The sequence below is a fragment of the Linepithema humile genome, chromosome 4, assembly GCF_040581485.1.
Source record: "Linepithema humile isolate Giens D197 chromosome 4, Lhum_UNIL_v1.0, whole genome shotgun sequence".
NCBI lineage: Eukaryota > Metazoa > Arthropoda > Insecta > Hymenoptera > Formicidae > Linepithema > Linepithema humile.
The window spans coordinates 16,266,375-16,281,038 of NC_090131.1; the positions used below are offsets into that span (position 1 = coordinate 16,266,375).

Below are 14,664 nucleotides of genomic sequence, written 5' to 3' on the forward strand. Positions count from 1 at the left end.
TCGTTATGCAAGCCACGAAATTGCGTAGAAATCGCGCGTACAATCGATGCGATTGTACACGCTCGTTCTTTCTTTGAAGTTTTGCTCCATCAAACGCTTTGATCTCAACGCTGTAAAGAGATGTTCGAGGAAATAACTCATTTCTCAAATCAGAATCAGAACTAATGCAATCGTTATGGAAATATCCTGACTTTGTGCCGTGAAGAATTCAAATGCACGTAAGCGGCATGTTTTATCGTTGAAGTAAATATACAATATGCAAATTTATATTTTACATGGACAATTTCAGCGACAGTAAAATTTTTAATTGAAAAATGCGTTATTTTTCCCCTTTTCGGAAAGCTATTTACGTGAGATCAAAGCGAGCCTATCTATTCGCGCTTTGTTATTCCACGGTTAATCCGCGCGAAGGTCCCCATCGGTAAGTGCACAAATACAGGATAACGACGTGTTGTCATTAAATAAAAATCAATCGCGTGGTCGTGAAGGAGGCTTAACGGATTTGCTTGCGCCGCCCATGGCTTAGTAGTCCTGCGGGGAAAGTAGTCCCTTCTCAACTCGCATCCACATACGAGCTTGCTTAATACGTTACATATTTCCCATCGATGGTAGAATTATCCGCCGAACTGGATTACCCCAACGTAATCTACGTTCACGCTAATTATCACTTTCTTTTTCTTCAAAATAAAGTTGCTAACTAAAACCTTGTGTGCGAAAAATAAGGTTCCTTATGTACGACAAATAAGGAACAAAATGAGCGAAAAATTTAAACAAAATGTGTATCGTATCAATATTTCAAAGTTAGTTGAATAAAAACGGGAATAATTCATAAAAGTGCAGTCAATTAAAAATTATTTGCGACTCTCTAGCGTCGATAACTCGTTGCAATTGGAGATGAATATCAATTTTTTCTGTTACAGGCAATCATGTATGAGGGGCAAGACAAGAATCCGGAAATGTGCCGCGTTCTGCTGACGCATGAAGTCATGTGCAGGTACGTTTGCAAATACCATTCCTTTATCATTTTCATAACCGAGAAATTTACTTTCCCGTACCATATAAATTCTAAAATTGTCCGTTTATCTTTACGATCATTTCCCAGTTAATTTGCAAAACAACTTTTCGCTGACACTTTTTACAATGTGAAGTTATTCCATACGTCCAACTTACGTTATTTGCGTTTAGAAAACTCTCCCTCTTTTGCGTAGGCAGCCACCCTTATGGCATAGTATAAACGTAACGAGGCATACGGGGATGTAGTCGTTCTTCGGGGGTGGCTGACTCATTGTGGCCCATGGGACTTCGGGAGCGCACTACCACTAGTTTCCGCTACCTACTTCCCGAATCCCAAGGGCCTCGGTATTTTTTAGGCGGCCTCGAAACTTCTGACTGCGCTAGAGCCTCTATTCATGTTGTTCGCCTTATGAAAATAAGTCGCCGCAAGACTAAACAGGACGAAACACATTTTTTTTTGCTTGCAGTCGATGCTGCGACAAAAAGAGCTGCGGCAATAGGAACGAAACGCCCAGCGATCCCGTCATCATCGACCGGTGAGTGGAATCTATCTGTGTTATCTGACTTTTGCCGAGCGAAACCGGGTATCGCGACCGCCGTGATCTGCTTAAATGTGCGCGTTTATCTCGCGTGTATTATGTAACGATCGAGTTTTACGATACCGAAGCACATACGGCGGAATCTCGACTAAACGACGGCGAACATAACGACGGTAGTGACGATTTCACAGAAACACCGAACGACTCTTTCATATCGGCCTGTCGCTCACGCTATCGTCGTTTTCAACGATCTGCGAAATAAGAGTCTAGATAACTCCTTCTCGAAGGAGACCCTACAAGATAGAGCCTTCCCGTATACCGTCGCGACCAGGCTCCTAGGACATTTAGGCTTGCAAAATACGTTTCCTACGAGGTGCGGCAGAGTCGCCTGGATAGAAGAGTACTCGAATACTCAGGCGTACTTACACGTCCTCCACCTTGCGCATGGTGCCGCTCGTCCACGGTAACATAGATTCCCCTTATACATCTACTCGCCCGCTCTCTCTTTCTCTCGTCCGCTCGCTCTGTCTCTCTTCCGTGGCGTGGCTAACACGAGAGTAGCAGGGTGAGCCTGGTATCTGAATAGGCTATAGAGTGTCCTGAGATAGGAACGGCAGGAAGGAAGAGGTTTCCCGCGGGACTCGGGCCGAGATAGTCTTCAGGAGGACATCTTGTGCTCAGAGGTGCTCAACTCTCGGGGTTTCGATACGCTGGCGGCTTCGAGCTTTCATCCGCATTCGAAAGGATATGTGTTACACGATGGCGACAGGCAAAGCCCGCTAGGCTCGCGCGTAACTATTTTTCTGCGCCTTCGAGTCTGCCGACGTCTGCACCTGTTGGGTTTAACTCCGATGCCATGTGACAGTCGTGTTTTATTCGCCAATACTCGAGAAACTAATACTTGATAGCAAGATAGATCAAATTGAATAATAAATATTAAGAGCGTAAATTTTTTATTCCTACGCAGTTTTTACGCAACAAGCCCTGCGAGCTCCTTCGAATTTGGAAGCGAAATAAATTGACGATTTGAAAAATATTCTCACGACGTCACAATGTTTGGATTCACGCATGATAGCGCGCGCGAGATTCGGTATATAATGCGAAAAAAATAACAATAGCTATCTTCTGAAAGATTATTCAATCTCGTAGGTTGGGCCGATCGGTGAGACGATAGAAGAATTAATTTTGAAAATGCTCGTTCGGCACACGACACGCACGCACTCGAATAATGTCGTAACAACCGCGTTGTAACGTGAATGCAACCGCGATGCGGTCGCGTGTCGTGGCGAACGCCACCCTCGAGTTCGTTTCGCGGACGTAGATCGTAACGAGAGTAAAATAAATGAGCGACTTCCGCAAAATTACAGGATTAAATCTTTACTACAACTGTTTTCACCATTTGTTAATTGGAATAACCTTATATAACGTCAACGTTAAACATGATGACTTATGCGTATGATATATTAATTATGCAAACTAGATAAGTTATTATATGAATTAAAAAGATGACGGTTCCGACATCACGTTTTTTCATTAATTACTGATTTCTATTCCTACACTTTCACACGCAAATGTACATCCATATATATTCATACAACGTCTTTCTACTATTTTTGCTCGATATATAGGTAATGTACTTGTATGCGTTGTTCACGGAGAAAATATATATATATATATATATATATATATATATATATATATGTCGGAAGGCTAATAGATTTTCGGTCTCGCACAAAACCACAATGGAGAACGCGAGGACCTGATCGAGAGAGTGGGCGAAGGGTATCAATGCCACTTTGATTGAGGCGGTCCTGGTCGATTGTGACATGCTCACTCAGCTGTGTAGAAAGTACAACGCGTTCCCCATCAATTCGGTATACCTGACTGAGGAGAAAAACAATACATCCGTATTCCTAAGCGTGATCATTTTGTCATCCCTTTGCGCTACTTTCGGTGCAATATTCAACCGTAACTTTCACCTTTAAAACCAGTATTACCGCTCGATACGTAATAGATTGCGCTGTTATGCGTTTGCCGCGAATTAGAAAACGGGTGATATTTCAGATTCATAATAAATCCGCGACTCTTGAAATCTCTTTTACAGTTTTCATAACAATTTTTGCTACTTGTTTTTATAAAATACTTTTCGTTTCACGCAAGAACTTCCATAAATGTGTTATGTCCACCTATATATTTTGCAATTCCCATCTTTCATTAAGCAACATCAGTCCGATTTGAAAAATTACAAAATGCATCTTCGCTACGCACGTATATTCTGTCAACCGACAAATGCAGATTCATAAAAGTTGCAGAGGTTTTAACTCCCTTCTCTACGCGGACAGCAGTTTGATATAATCAAGTCCATCGATCGATCGAATCGTGATGGCATCGATCGACGATAGGCGGATTGCGAGAGCAGTCCTAGAGAAGCTGGTATTACACCGGACTCGGAAACCAATTAACATGCATAATTAAAATGGCATTGTCGTGGCCGGGTAGCGCCACGGGCTCCCCCGCCGACTGACGGATCCCCGGGGGCTAACGGCGTTTCATAATTACGAAAATCCACCCGCCTCCGCCACCTCCTCCGCCCACGCGTTCCGGTGTCACTCTCTTTCTCCAATTGCCGGTATCCAGAAACTCTCCCGCGAAAACCCCGGGGGGGGGAGGAGGGGGTGGAGGGCGCGTGAAAAAAATCGGGCATCGGGTCGGTGTGCGACGAATAACGCACCCCAGCGCTGCCACAGCCAATAACGTTCGAACAGGCCGGTCGCCAGCGCGATTGGCTAACTTTATTTCGCTCAGTGGGCAAGCCCTTAATTTCGGGGCATCGATCATAGCTCTCGTGTGCGCCCTCCGCGCGCTGCTGCAGCGGCGGCCTTCCTCCGCCGCTTCCTCTCATCCGCCTCCACGCGTTCATACCAGTCGCGATGACCCTCAGTACCGTGACGCACCTCTCTGCCATTCCCTCCGTCAATTTGATGGATTCCATTTCGGATCCTGCGCGACGACGATCGTTTCGCTTCCCCCGTTCCTGCGCGCAGCCCTTCCGAGGGGAGACCGCGGCGAAATTTTGCACGGGAAAAAAAATGTTCCGGGGCTGGTCAGCGCCGCGATAAAAGTTAATCCGCCCGTGGCGAGCCAGGCAGATTTCAGATCGTTCTAATCGCTCAAGCGTCGAAATGCTACGTTAAGCGTTCACACAATCGTATACGAAAAACTTGGAAATGATTGAAAAACCAACATAACTGCAAACGTGAATCTGCTCGGCAAAATTTCTTGAAAAAAACAAATAAATGTTGATGTAAACGTATTGAAGATGATTTAAAATTTAGTAACACAAATTCAGATGAAAATACATGTGATATTTATACAACGGATTGTCAACAACAATTTATAAAGAATTTATACGCGAAATTTTATCTAGAAATATCGATCGTTTAAGTTTTAGAGAGAAGAAAATTTAGCCTCGAATATATCTATAATATATCTATTAAAATCTTTTGTATCGCTAATGAAAAAAGAGCAGTCTAAAATATATATAATATTTTACAAAGAATTAGCGCCCACGCGAAGCATTAAAAACATTTTTCATTCGCTATACCGTAGCTTGCAATGTTCCGTTATGTTCCACATAAATACCGGCTCACGATATTCTCTTCTCCGAGTCCAAACGCGTAACAATCAATCGTTACCTTAATTGATTGCGATTGATGGAGGACGCTCGAGCGATTTGACTGACGTCACAATGACATACGGATTGTCAATCAGTCTCGCTTGTGGCGTTAATGCATGCAAATCTGGTCGAATCGTGGCACGTTGTCTCACACCCCTGCAGGGAATCTCCATCAATATGGATTCGATATCAAGGCCGGTCAGGCCGCTTTCTATGCACTCGCTGAAAAGTCTTTCTACGCGAACGTACGGATATTTTATTCAACCGTAATTGTCCGTTTCTCCGTTTCGCCGGTGCATTCACCTCTTTGTTTTTGTTTACACCAAAAGCTGATACTTGCTGACAAACGTTTTGATAGCGGGAACGATTGTAACGTTGTTTTTTATTAACGGCGTTATGAAACATGTATATTAAAGTACGTGAAATAGCGCAGAAAATATTTATTTAATTTAATGCAATTTATTTGTGATGTGTTAGAAAAAAAGTTGTATCTATAAATCAGTACACTCGTTCCTGCTCTCTTCTACTCACGATCGACGGATAATTATTACATGGTGTTTACGCTTTCCAAGAACGACTCTACAAAATACCGGTTTTGTGTAACAAGCATCGTCAGCAAACGGAAATGGTTTGGTGGTCTGATAGAACCTAATCAGGTGAAAGCGCGGCGAGCGAGCGACGCAGACTGCTGTCAGACCGCATTGCATTAATTCTACTCCGTGTAACAAGTACGCACACGTGTAGCGGGCGACTTTTCACAAAAATGATTGAGAACGATTGACCAAGATAGCAGCGATAATGACAGGTCTCGAATGCCCACCGTAGATGACATACATCGATAAGGAAAACTTATTAAGCGAACGACGTGTGCGATGCATACTGAAATGGCCGCCCATTCATTGGCCAAGCCAAACGATCCGGTGGGAAATCTCACCCAACCAACCATCATTGTTAACTAGAATCGCCCTTACTTTTTCAATTTTTCCACGCGCGATCGGCTATACACCGGAAATCAGTTTATATCGCGAAACTGTTTTTTTTTTTTTTTTTTGCTCCGACATGATACAACAAAATCGCTTTATCGGTGAACTTATTGTTTACTGCGTAAAACTCAGAATTATGATATTGATAAAAAATTTTAATTAATTAATTTCTATTTACAAAATAAAATTAAATACTTTTTGTCATTTTGCGAAACAAATTTATATCTCTTGTTTTCTGAACGCTAAGCGAAATTAGATTAAACATTTTCGACTCGACTGCTCCCGGAAAGACTATTTTCTGACGCGACTATTAAAGAAATCAAAACATACTGAGTAGTAGCGCACGGGCTCTTTCTCTTGTATGCGGAGCATATGGGTCCCTATAGTTGGGGGGTATCACACCCTCCATTCTCGACATACCCCTAAAATAAATGGACGAGAGTGCGCGTGCACGCTTCTGTATTAAAACGAAAGCGACTGATCGTTCGAGCGCGAAATCGCCGATTAAATAGCCCGGTATTTGCGCTACTAATTATTTTTCAGCGGGTCGACTAAAAAATTAGATGAGCTGTACGACATCAAATCATTTTTATAAATCTTAAAATGGAATTTTAAAAAATTGTAAATTATTCCAACATGCATTATAATATTTGTGTCAAGCAAAAATAAATAGTTTTATAAATAACGCTTGATGAATTATATATAAAATATGTCCTTAATGATTACTCATCGACATTTTTAATCATGAACAGAGGAAATATCTCAAAACTAAAAATAACCTATGTAAAGTTGGCATAAAGTTGTCAATTTGTTCAATCAATTCATGTTAATCGATTCAATTGTTAATCGATTCATGAAAAACTTGAGAGTGTCTCTCTCCGATCATTGAACCAACATACGAGATAGAACTGAAGGGAGAGTTTCTGTCTAGCCGCGATGGCCAGAATGTGCCTAAAATATTCGTTTCAGTCGCGAAACACGTTTGGAAACTATATTGAATATTATCGATATCTCGATCTATTCAGTTAACTAATGGAAAACTCGTGTTAAGCTAATCCCAGGGATCCATTATGTATCAGCGAAATCAGTTTTAGGATTGTTCAAGTGCATTTGGTATCTTTTTTCGTACTTGCTCAGAAAAGTTCACAAGCACACAAAGTAGAGTTTACACACTACTTCTTTTTTTTATCGCTGACTTCAAGTACAGATTTTTCACGTATTTAATAATACATATAAAATATCGGAAAAGTTCTATAAACATCATATTTCTCAAAAATGTCCCAATTTTATCGAATAAAAATAGTTACAAACAAATTATACGCGCAACGGCAATAATTAACTTTGATTGGCAATTGTGAGATTGTTTAAATAATTTCCCTCTTTTTGCTGAGAATCATTTTGCTGAGCGCCAAATTTTGCTTTTACGCCAAATTTTTAACATTTTATGTTTACTTGACTGAATAATTCACTCGAATGATGTTATCTTTTCGAAATCAGTTATTCTATAAAAATCTGTCTTACTTATACCATTGTTTTGTTCTAGAAATATATAGATAGAGTAGCTCGCATAGAGAATGAATACGAAATGCGCGGTTGTAAGTGTGTGGGACGCGTCGCGTACAATAACGAAAGCTCAAAACTTTCCAAAAGTCGTCGAGCAAGTGGACGCTGATTGGCCTACCGTCTATACAAAAAGTAGTAAATGCAGCTTCCCCGTAGCTATACGAAAGCCTAGCCAGATACCGAAATGTACCCTAGAGCCTCGTGACGCCGCGGAATCTTAGCCGTACTCCGGACTTCGGCTCGATTCCCTTACGGTTATTCCACCTGCCGAGAATTACCCCGATACGGTATCCTTATTTTCGAAGAATATCTTAACAGCTTCCCGCACAGCGTCTGCTATTCTCTCCTTACATAGCCGAGCAAAAGGGGTAGAATGGGAAGGGCGGAAAAGTGCGGAGCCGCGCTCCAGCCACGTCTCCACGGCGCTCTTTCGATCTGGGTTCCCCCCCCCCCCCCCCACCCTTCACTGCTACGGAACACCGTCTCTCTTACTCGCGAGGAGAAGAAGCCAATAGGGAGAACCGATCAGCTTAATGCATATTGATGCGCGCCGAGCTAAGTGAGTGAAAAATCGCCATCGATCTACCTTCTCGGAAGGTAGAAGCATTCTCTTTCTTTCACCGGCGGCCTTCCATCCACTCGCTCGCAGTCGACAAAGCCGGGCTTATTTCGTCGATCTCTTCCGGTTCCTATACCAAATGAATCAAACCGCATATCTATGCACTTTAATTCGTGTATAGTTTAGACTGTCACAATTCCTCTCAGCGAGCTCAATTTCTTTTATTTCCAAATTGTCCAAAATGAATTAATAATTATTTTCAATTTTCCAGTCAACTTAACGTTTACGTCAATTTTCTAAATAAATCGATTCTACAATTTTGGAATATTAGACTGTAATTCGCGATTTGTTTTTACAAGTCAAAAGAAAATAAAACTATGGAATTGAATGACAGAGTAGCGTTTTTAGCAACTCAATGCAATTAAAGATACTTCTTAGAACGTGTCATCGCTTGATACTTTCTGTGATTCCCGCGCTACGTGAGTCGATTTATTTCCAGCCGATTGGAGAATGAAACCGTTCGGAAAGCGGGCCGTGGCCCGATTCGCGCAAACTCGTTTTCGACGATGTATCGTATACGCGCGTCATGATGGCGTGGACCTTTGGCATTTTGTAGCGGCTCCAACGCGGCGTTATATGCTTTCGCCGGCGCTGCCTCCACCAACCTCGTTTGGGGTCCCGGCCCGCGGAACAGATGCCAACCGTCACGGCTCGCCGATGGCTGGAAGGGTGCCGCTAGATTGAGACACGGTGGATGACTCTAAATGGCATTCGGTCCTCTGCAATCTCTCTCTCTCTCTCTCTCTCTCTCTCTCTCTCTCTCTCTCTCTCTCTTCTTTCACGGCCCTTTTTGCTCGTACTCTTCTGCGTTTCACGAAATCGATCTCTGCTTCTCTCTATCTACCTCCTATTATTTTAAAGACTTTGCGACATGACGACACCTTGCATCACGAAAAGGACATTTTGCATCAGGTCGTTTTTATTTTAAAAAAACAACCTATTTCACGCTACACTTATCACGTTAATTTTATTTTTAGTAAATTTAAGCTTTGATTGCAATATGTTGTAAACATATTACAGAATATATCATTAAACGTTTATATATCCTACTCAAATAAGAATTGCTGCGAAATAATCGACAGATAAGCAATTATAACACCCCCGTTAATGGGTTACGATTCAGGGAGAGAATTGCACGAGCGCAAGGAAGGACTCGTTTGTCTCGATGAAGGACGTGAGCAAACAGATCCGAGGGGCGCATCCGTACGCGCGGGGTCGTAAAATGACAGCATCGGCGACGGCGATCAATGGCGACGATGGGTCCTTTTGAGGGGAGTTTAAAAACGGCGGCGCCCATCAACCGTATGTCAATCCCTTGGCGAATCGCGCGCAATGCAAATTCGAAACGGCGGTGGTGGTGCGTGTTTTTCCTGGTGCGCGAGTGTGCGTGAGCGAGAAAGGGAGCCAGGTTCCACTCAAAACAGGTGGTTACCAGCGAGAAAGAGAACTACGGGGGATCGTACACCGCGCGATGCGGGTAGGGGGCCACTTGAAGAGTCGCGTGGCCACTCAATTACTTTCTAGGGCCTCTAAACATCGAGCACGTACCAATACCCGGATTGCTGCGGGCACGCTCGCGCGCGGCACAATAAGGCAAAGAGTGTTATCTTATTGTCCCAGTTTTACGTGGCAACCGATAATATTGCAATTTATCGTTCACGACATTACGACTATTGTTTCTTCGCGATATTTAAGTGACAATTAGATGTATTGCATAGATGTAGAATTTTACAATCTTGAGGTGCATTTTATTTTGAACTTTCCGTAACGATTATTTCTTTACATCTATTCAACAGAAATAATTTAATACTAATTACAAAAAATTATTATTGCATCAATTAGAAAATGTGAGTCAAATATACAGCAGAGATTATTTTTGCAAGATGAAATAACCGCGGAATTTGTTTGCGACTAAATGAATTAATCGGATTTGCATTATACGCGAGTAGGAGGAAGAATCTCGCGGTTTGCGATAACCTCAGCATCGATCAGTAGGTGACTTGCGTGCGACCGCCGTAAGGGATTGCGGGTAAACGATTACAAAGCTCCTCAGTCTTGTGACCGCATCAATTCGTGTTAGAACCCCTCTCGCCTAGCTTTCCGCAGAAATCAAGACCGCTCTTCCCCGTCATCCGGTTAATAAATATTCCAGGAGGCAGATCTTTGCAAAAAGGAAATTATATTTTCTTTACCGCGAGTGCAGCAGAAGAGCGAAGGAATGTGAAAGTCCTACATGGAAGACACACCGGGATAGTGGATTGACATCTCGGAATTCGACTCGGTTTATCGGTAACGCGCAGACGTCGCACGCACACCTACGTGCGAGCGCGCCCGCTCGCTTTTGTACGCGCTCGCTGAAGCTGCATCGACGTATACGAGCAGGTAGCATGACACAAGAGCCAAATAGTTCGCATAGCTTGGCGCCTCTCTGCTATTCGTCAGACCCGAAGAACACCACCGAGAACCCTTTCTCCTTCTTAGAGCGTCCTGTCCTCACCCTGTCCTTGCCCGTCCTCGATCCTCCCCTCGCTCGTCTCCTCTCATCCACTTCCTCTTCGGCCGTTGTACATCGTTCTTCGGCAACGCAGAAGGGTCCCGCCGTACCGGGAAATAAACGGCGGGTTTAGGAAAAACGGGAAGTCTTTGCGTGCCTGTCAATCAGACGTCCGCGGTTTTGCGCCCATCTGGTTAATGATGATCCACTGCTCTATCTCGCTGAGATCTCGAGCGTCTGCCGTCCCCTAACACGGCGCGATGAAAATAGTAAGCGCGATTGTCGAAGTGGAACGTACCTCGCGGGGGACTTTGAATCGCTGGAATCTTCCAGACGAGGAGTTTTTTTCGGATTACTGTCGTCTACCATCGATCCATCATATAGTTTGATGCACGGTGCACATTGCATGAACAAAGATATCAGCAAATTTATAACATGAATTTTAAAAATCAATCGAGAAAATCAATTGTTGAACCGCTAAATAAAAGTAAATATTCTCTCAAAGAGAAAAAATTTCGTATACCGATAAAAGAGAACATTCTGCTACTGACTGATATTTTCAAGAAGTTTTAGATCTTGCGTCAAACAAGAAATTATAAAATAAAGTTAATAATAATATAGGAAATTTAATATAATGGCAAAATCGTTCACATTTATAAACGATTGCTTTATATATTATATATATTAATATTTTATACTTTAATATATTAGTATTTTCAATATTCTACAAACATGTACGTAAAATATCTATCGCCTTTTTGGAAAAAGCATGTTTGTACATTTCTCATAGAAATACTTTGGTTGGTGAATTTATCGTTCTTTCGTGTATTGGACCTTCCGCGCGTTCAAATATGGAATGACAAAACTAGAATGGTATCATTTTGCCGGCGCAACGAAAGCTGGGGCGAGAAAATTTTTCGTGGACGTCCGACCGCGTTACCGAAAGGGACGATCGATGCGTCGAGATTTATGCGATTGATTCGAACGGAGCGGAGTGACAGTACAAGGAAGCGCTCTTAGTCCTGGTGTCTCCGCTCCTTCGGGAATACATCTCCCTTCGAAGCGCCGGTGTCCGAAGGATCTCTATAAATTTGCATGTAGAATACTTGCGGATATTCTCACGAACGGTACGGCGCGGAGGATAGCCTGTCGCATCTGTCGTCGCGCGTTTCGTGAACGCTCCCGCTTTGCCTGCCTGCGTTGCCTAATTTCATTTTGACAAGATCCAGAAGCAACTACTTTACACGAAATTCGAGAAGCTACGGAAAGGAACGAGCCACTTGTCTCACGTCGATCTTGACATTTTCGCGCGCATTGCAAGCAAATTGACTATACAATGTATTAGCGTAACAATTGAAAAGAATGCATCACACGACATGCAAGAAATTTTAAAGTATTTTACATACTTCATTAAGAAATATTGCGATTAACAATAATATGGAAAGTTTAATCCAACAACAATATTCTTTAATTCTTTGCGCTTCTATGAACGATTACTGTATATTAGTTATTTTTTCTGATCTTTTACATCAAATCGAATCATTATTAGAAAATGCAGATTTGACAATTCCTCGAATGGAGAGTGGAGCGAAGAGTAACCACAAGAAAACGGATATATAAATGAGAGAGGGAGGGAACTGCGTGGACAGTTTCGTGGGTAAACCTCATGAATATGTTGTCCGCGGCGGGATTTTGCGGTTCGAATATGCAAATACTGCGTGAGAATTGGAAATTGTGTATGGGAAGATCGTCTTATGCGTACTTGTTCGGGATTGGCGGCGCAAACAAAACAGCTCCATCGGCGCGAAAGGAAAGTATATCAGGACCTACTGTCCGGTCCTTCGCGAGTTCGCTCGGACAACCAGCTATCAGTACCGCACCCCCGGGTACATTCGCCCATTCGTTGGGCCGACTGGCTTTCCAGACTTCGGCCGTCGGGGGTGGACAAACCAGGCTGACCGGTTGCCATGGCGACCTTATGGATTGATCCGAGCAAATATCATCTCCGAAGACGCCCGAAAGAATCGCCGGATTTCAGAGAATAGCTTCGGCCAGCGCTCGTTGGGTTTCTTTTCGTTCCTCCTTCCTTCCTTTTTTCCTTCTTCCTTCCGCGGATCCCCGTTCCATCGTGCGGTGGCTCATGCTCTCTCAGGAAAAAAAATGTCTCGAAAACTTGAGATCGCCGCACATCATGTAATAATTATTATATTCACTTGGATTGCCTCTCGCGAAATACGCTCGTTATTTATTTATCCAATACGTCGGAAATGTAAAAAGTTTTCAACTGTAAGTCAGATTCTATCTCGGGAAACAAAAGTTTTAAAACACTTTAATTATTGAAATATCTTTAAACGTCTATCAGATATGTTTAATTTTTTATTATTTCTGAAAGGCAATTGTGATCATTTCTTATCGGTTGCCCTCATCATCAAGTTATTGATGACGCAAAATCTTCTGTCTTGCAAAAAATTAAAACCTCAACGAAAGCGTGTATTAGCGAAAGATGCGCTTTAAGCGATATGCATTCGATGAAGTACACAATAGCTCGGTCTGCACAGTTGACGTTGTAGTAAATAATGTAACCTTGTAAAACAACACAACGTACTAGTGCTGGCGAGTTAATAGCTGGCCTCTAGAGAAGCTCGCGCGCGCCGCACGACGACGACAACTATAATCGTGATGAGTGATTCAGGCCGCGTCGCGGCTCGATCTCACTCTCCGCCGTCTTCTAGTTCAGCTATCGTGGCGGTTCTCAACGCGGCGGCCGATCATCCGGGAGAATCCGGGATGACGCCTGGCGAGACTTCCTACGGGGGACCACCCACGGGGACAACGCTCCATATAAAGCATCCTCGCGATCGTCACATTGTCGAATCATTGCCATCGGCGCAGGCGGCAGCCTCGGCATTCCTTCCGTTTAACTTCTTTCTGCCGGCTCTTTATTTTCTTCTTCTCGGACGCGCGCGATCTCGGTGCTCGCGTCTCTCTCTCCCCTTTCTTCCTCTCTGCGTCTGATCTTCTTCACCGTTTTTCGTCGTCCCCTATCTCTCGCTTCTTCTTTTGTCCTCCACTTATCCGCGTTTCTTTCTCCGCTACGCTCGTCCATCTCCTTTCTATACCCCTCTCCGAAATCTTTTGCGAGATTTCTTCTCGAGAATTATAAATGAAGCTATTAAATGCGCGTCGAATATTTCTTGCCGACGAATTTCTTATAGAAATTTCAAAGACAGCCGTTGACTTCAGATATACTCCGTTGAAGATCTATTCGCGAGCCGATCGTGTTTCGTGAATCAGGATGTCTGACTGTTCGATTCGACACCTGGATTTCAAAGCACTTTTTTGCGTCAACGAAAGAGCGCCCGTATCATGCACAGCTTGTTCGCGCCTATCGACAGTCGCTCGAAGGATCGCGAGATGTCGAGATGAGTGTTAGTTCTCCTTCCTTGGTGGGCACCGTCGTTGGAAATTCAACTGACGTCGTAATTAATGGCCGATCGATGAAGAAACGGCTGCTTCTTGCAGGCGTCGCGGGTCACCCCAAGATGCTACGATAGTGTAATTAATCAGGGCGCCGACATCTTTTTTCGCTCGATTGTCCAAAAGCGATTTTCGTTTTACTTTCTTCGCGGTATGTAATTGACAGCGCCGAGAGACTTGTTACCTTTGAAGTCGAGCGCTCAAAGCTTCAACTCAAAAAGAAGTCTCGATAGCGCGTTGCTAATGACGGGTAAAAAAGTTTATTTTATTAAGAAAGAGCCCCAAATAATTATGCGTAT

General features: G+C 43.2%; 2 protein-coding genes across 6 annotated transcripts in view; one reads left to right on the top strand and one right to left on the bottom strand.

Annotated features, from left to right (window-relative positions):
* The window catches only part of LOC105672112 (glutamine amidotransferase-like class 1 domain-containing protein 3, mitochondrial), a 159,940-nt gene that overhangs the window by 78,641 nt on the left and 66,635 nt on the right, over window positions 1-14,664 (bottom strand). The window lies entirely within an intron of this gene.
* The window catches only part of kn (EBF transcription factor knot), a 75,331-nt gene that overhangs the window by 21,446 nt on the left and 39,221 nt on the right, over window positions 1-14,664 (top strand). For all 5 annotated transcript variants that reach the window (XM_012367124.2, XM_012367125.2, XM_067353308.1 and 2 more), the window contains exons 5-6: window positions 921-994; window positions 1,482-1,550. In XM_012367124.2, coding sequence (XP_012222547.1) covers window positions 921-994; window positions 1,482-1,550 — 143 coding nt within the window. The remainder of the gene's footprint in view (window positions 1-920; window positions 995-1,481; window positions 1,551-14,664) is intronic.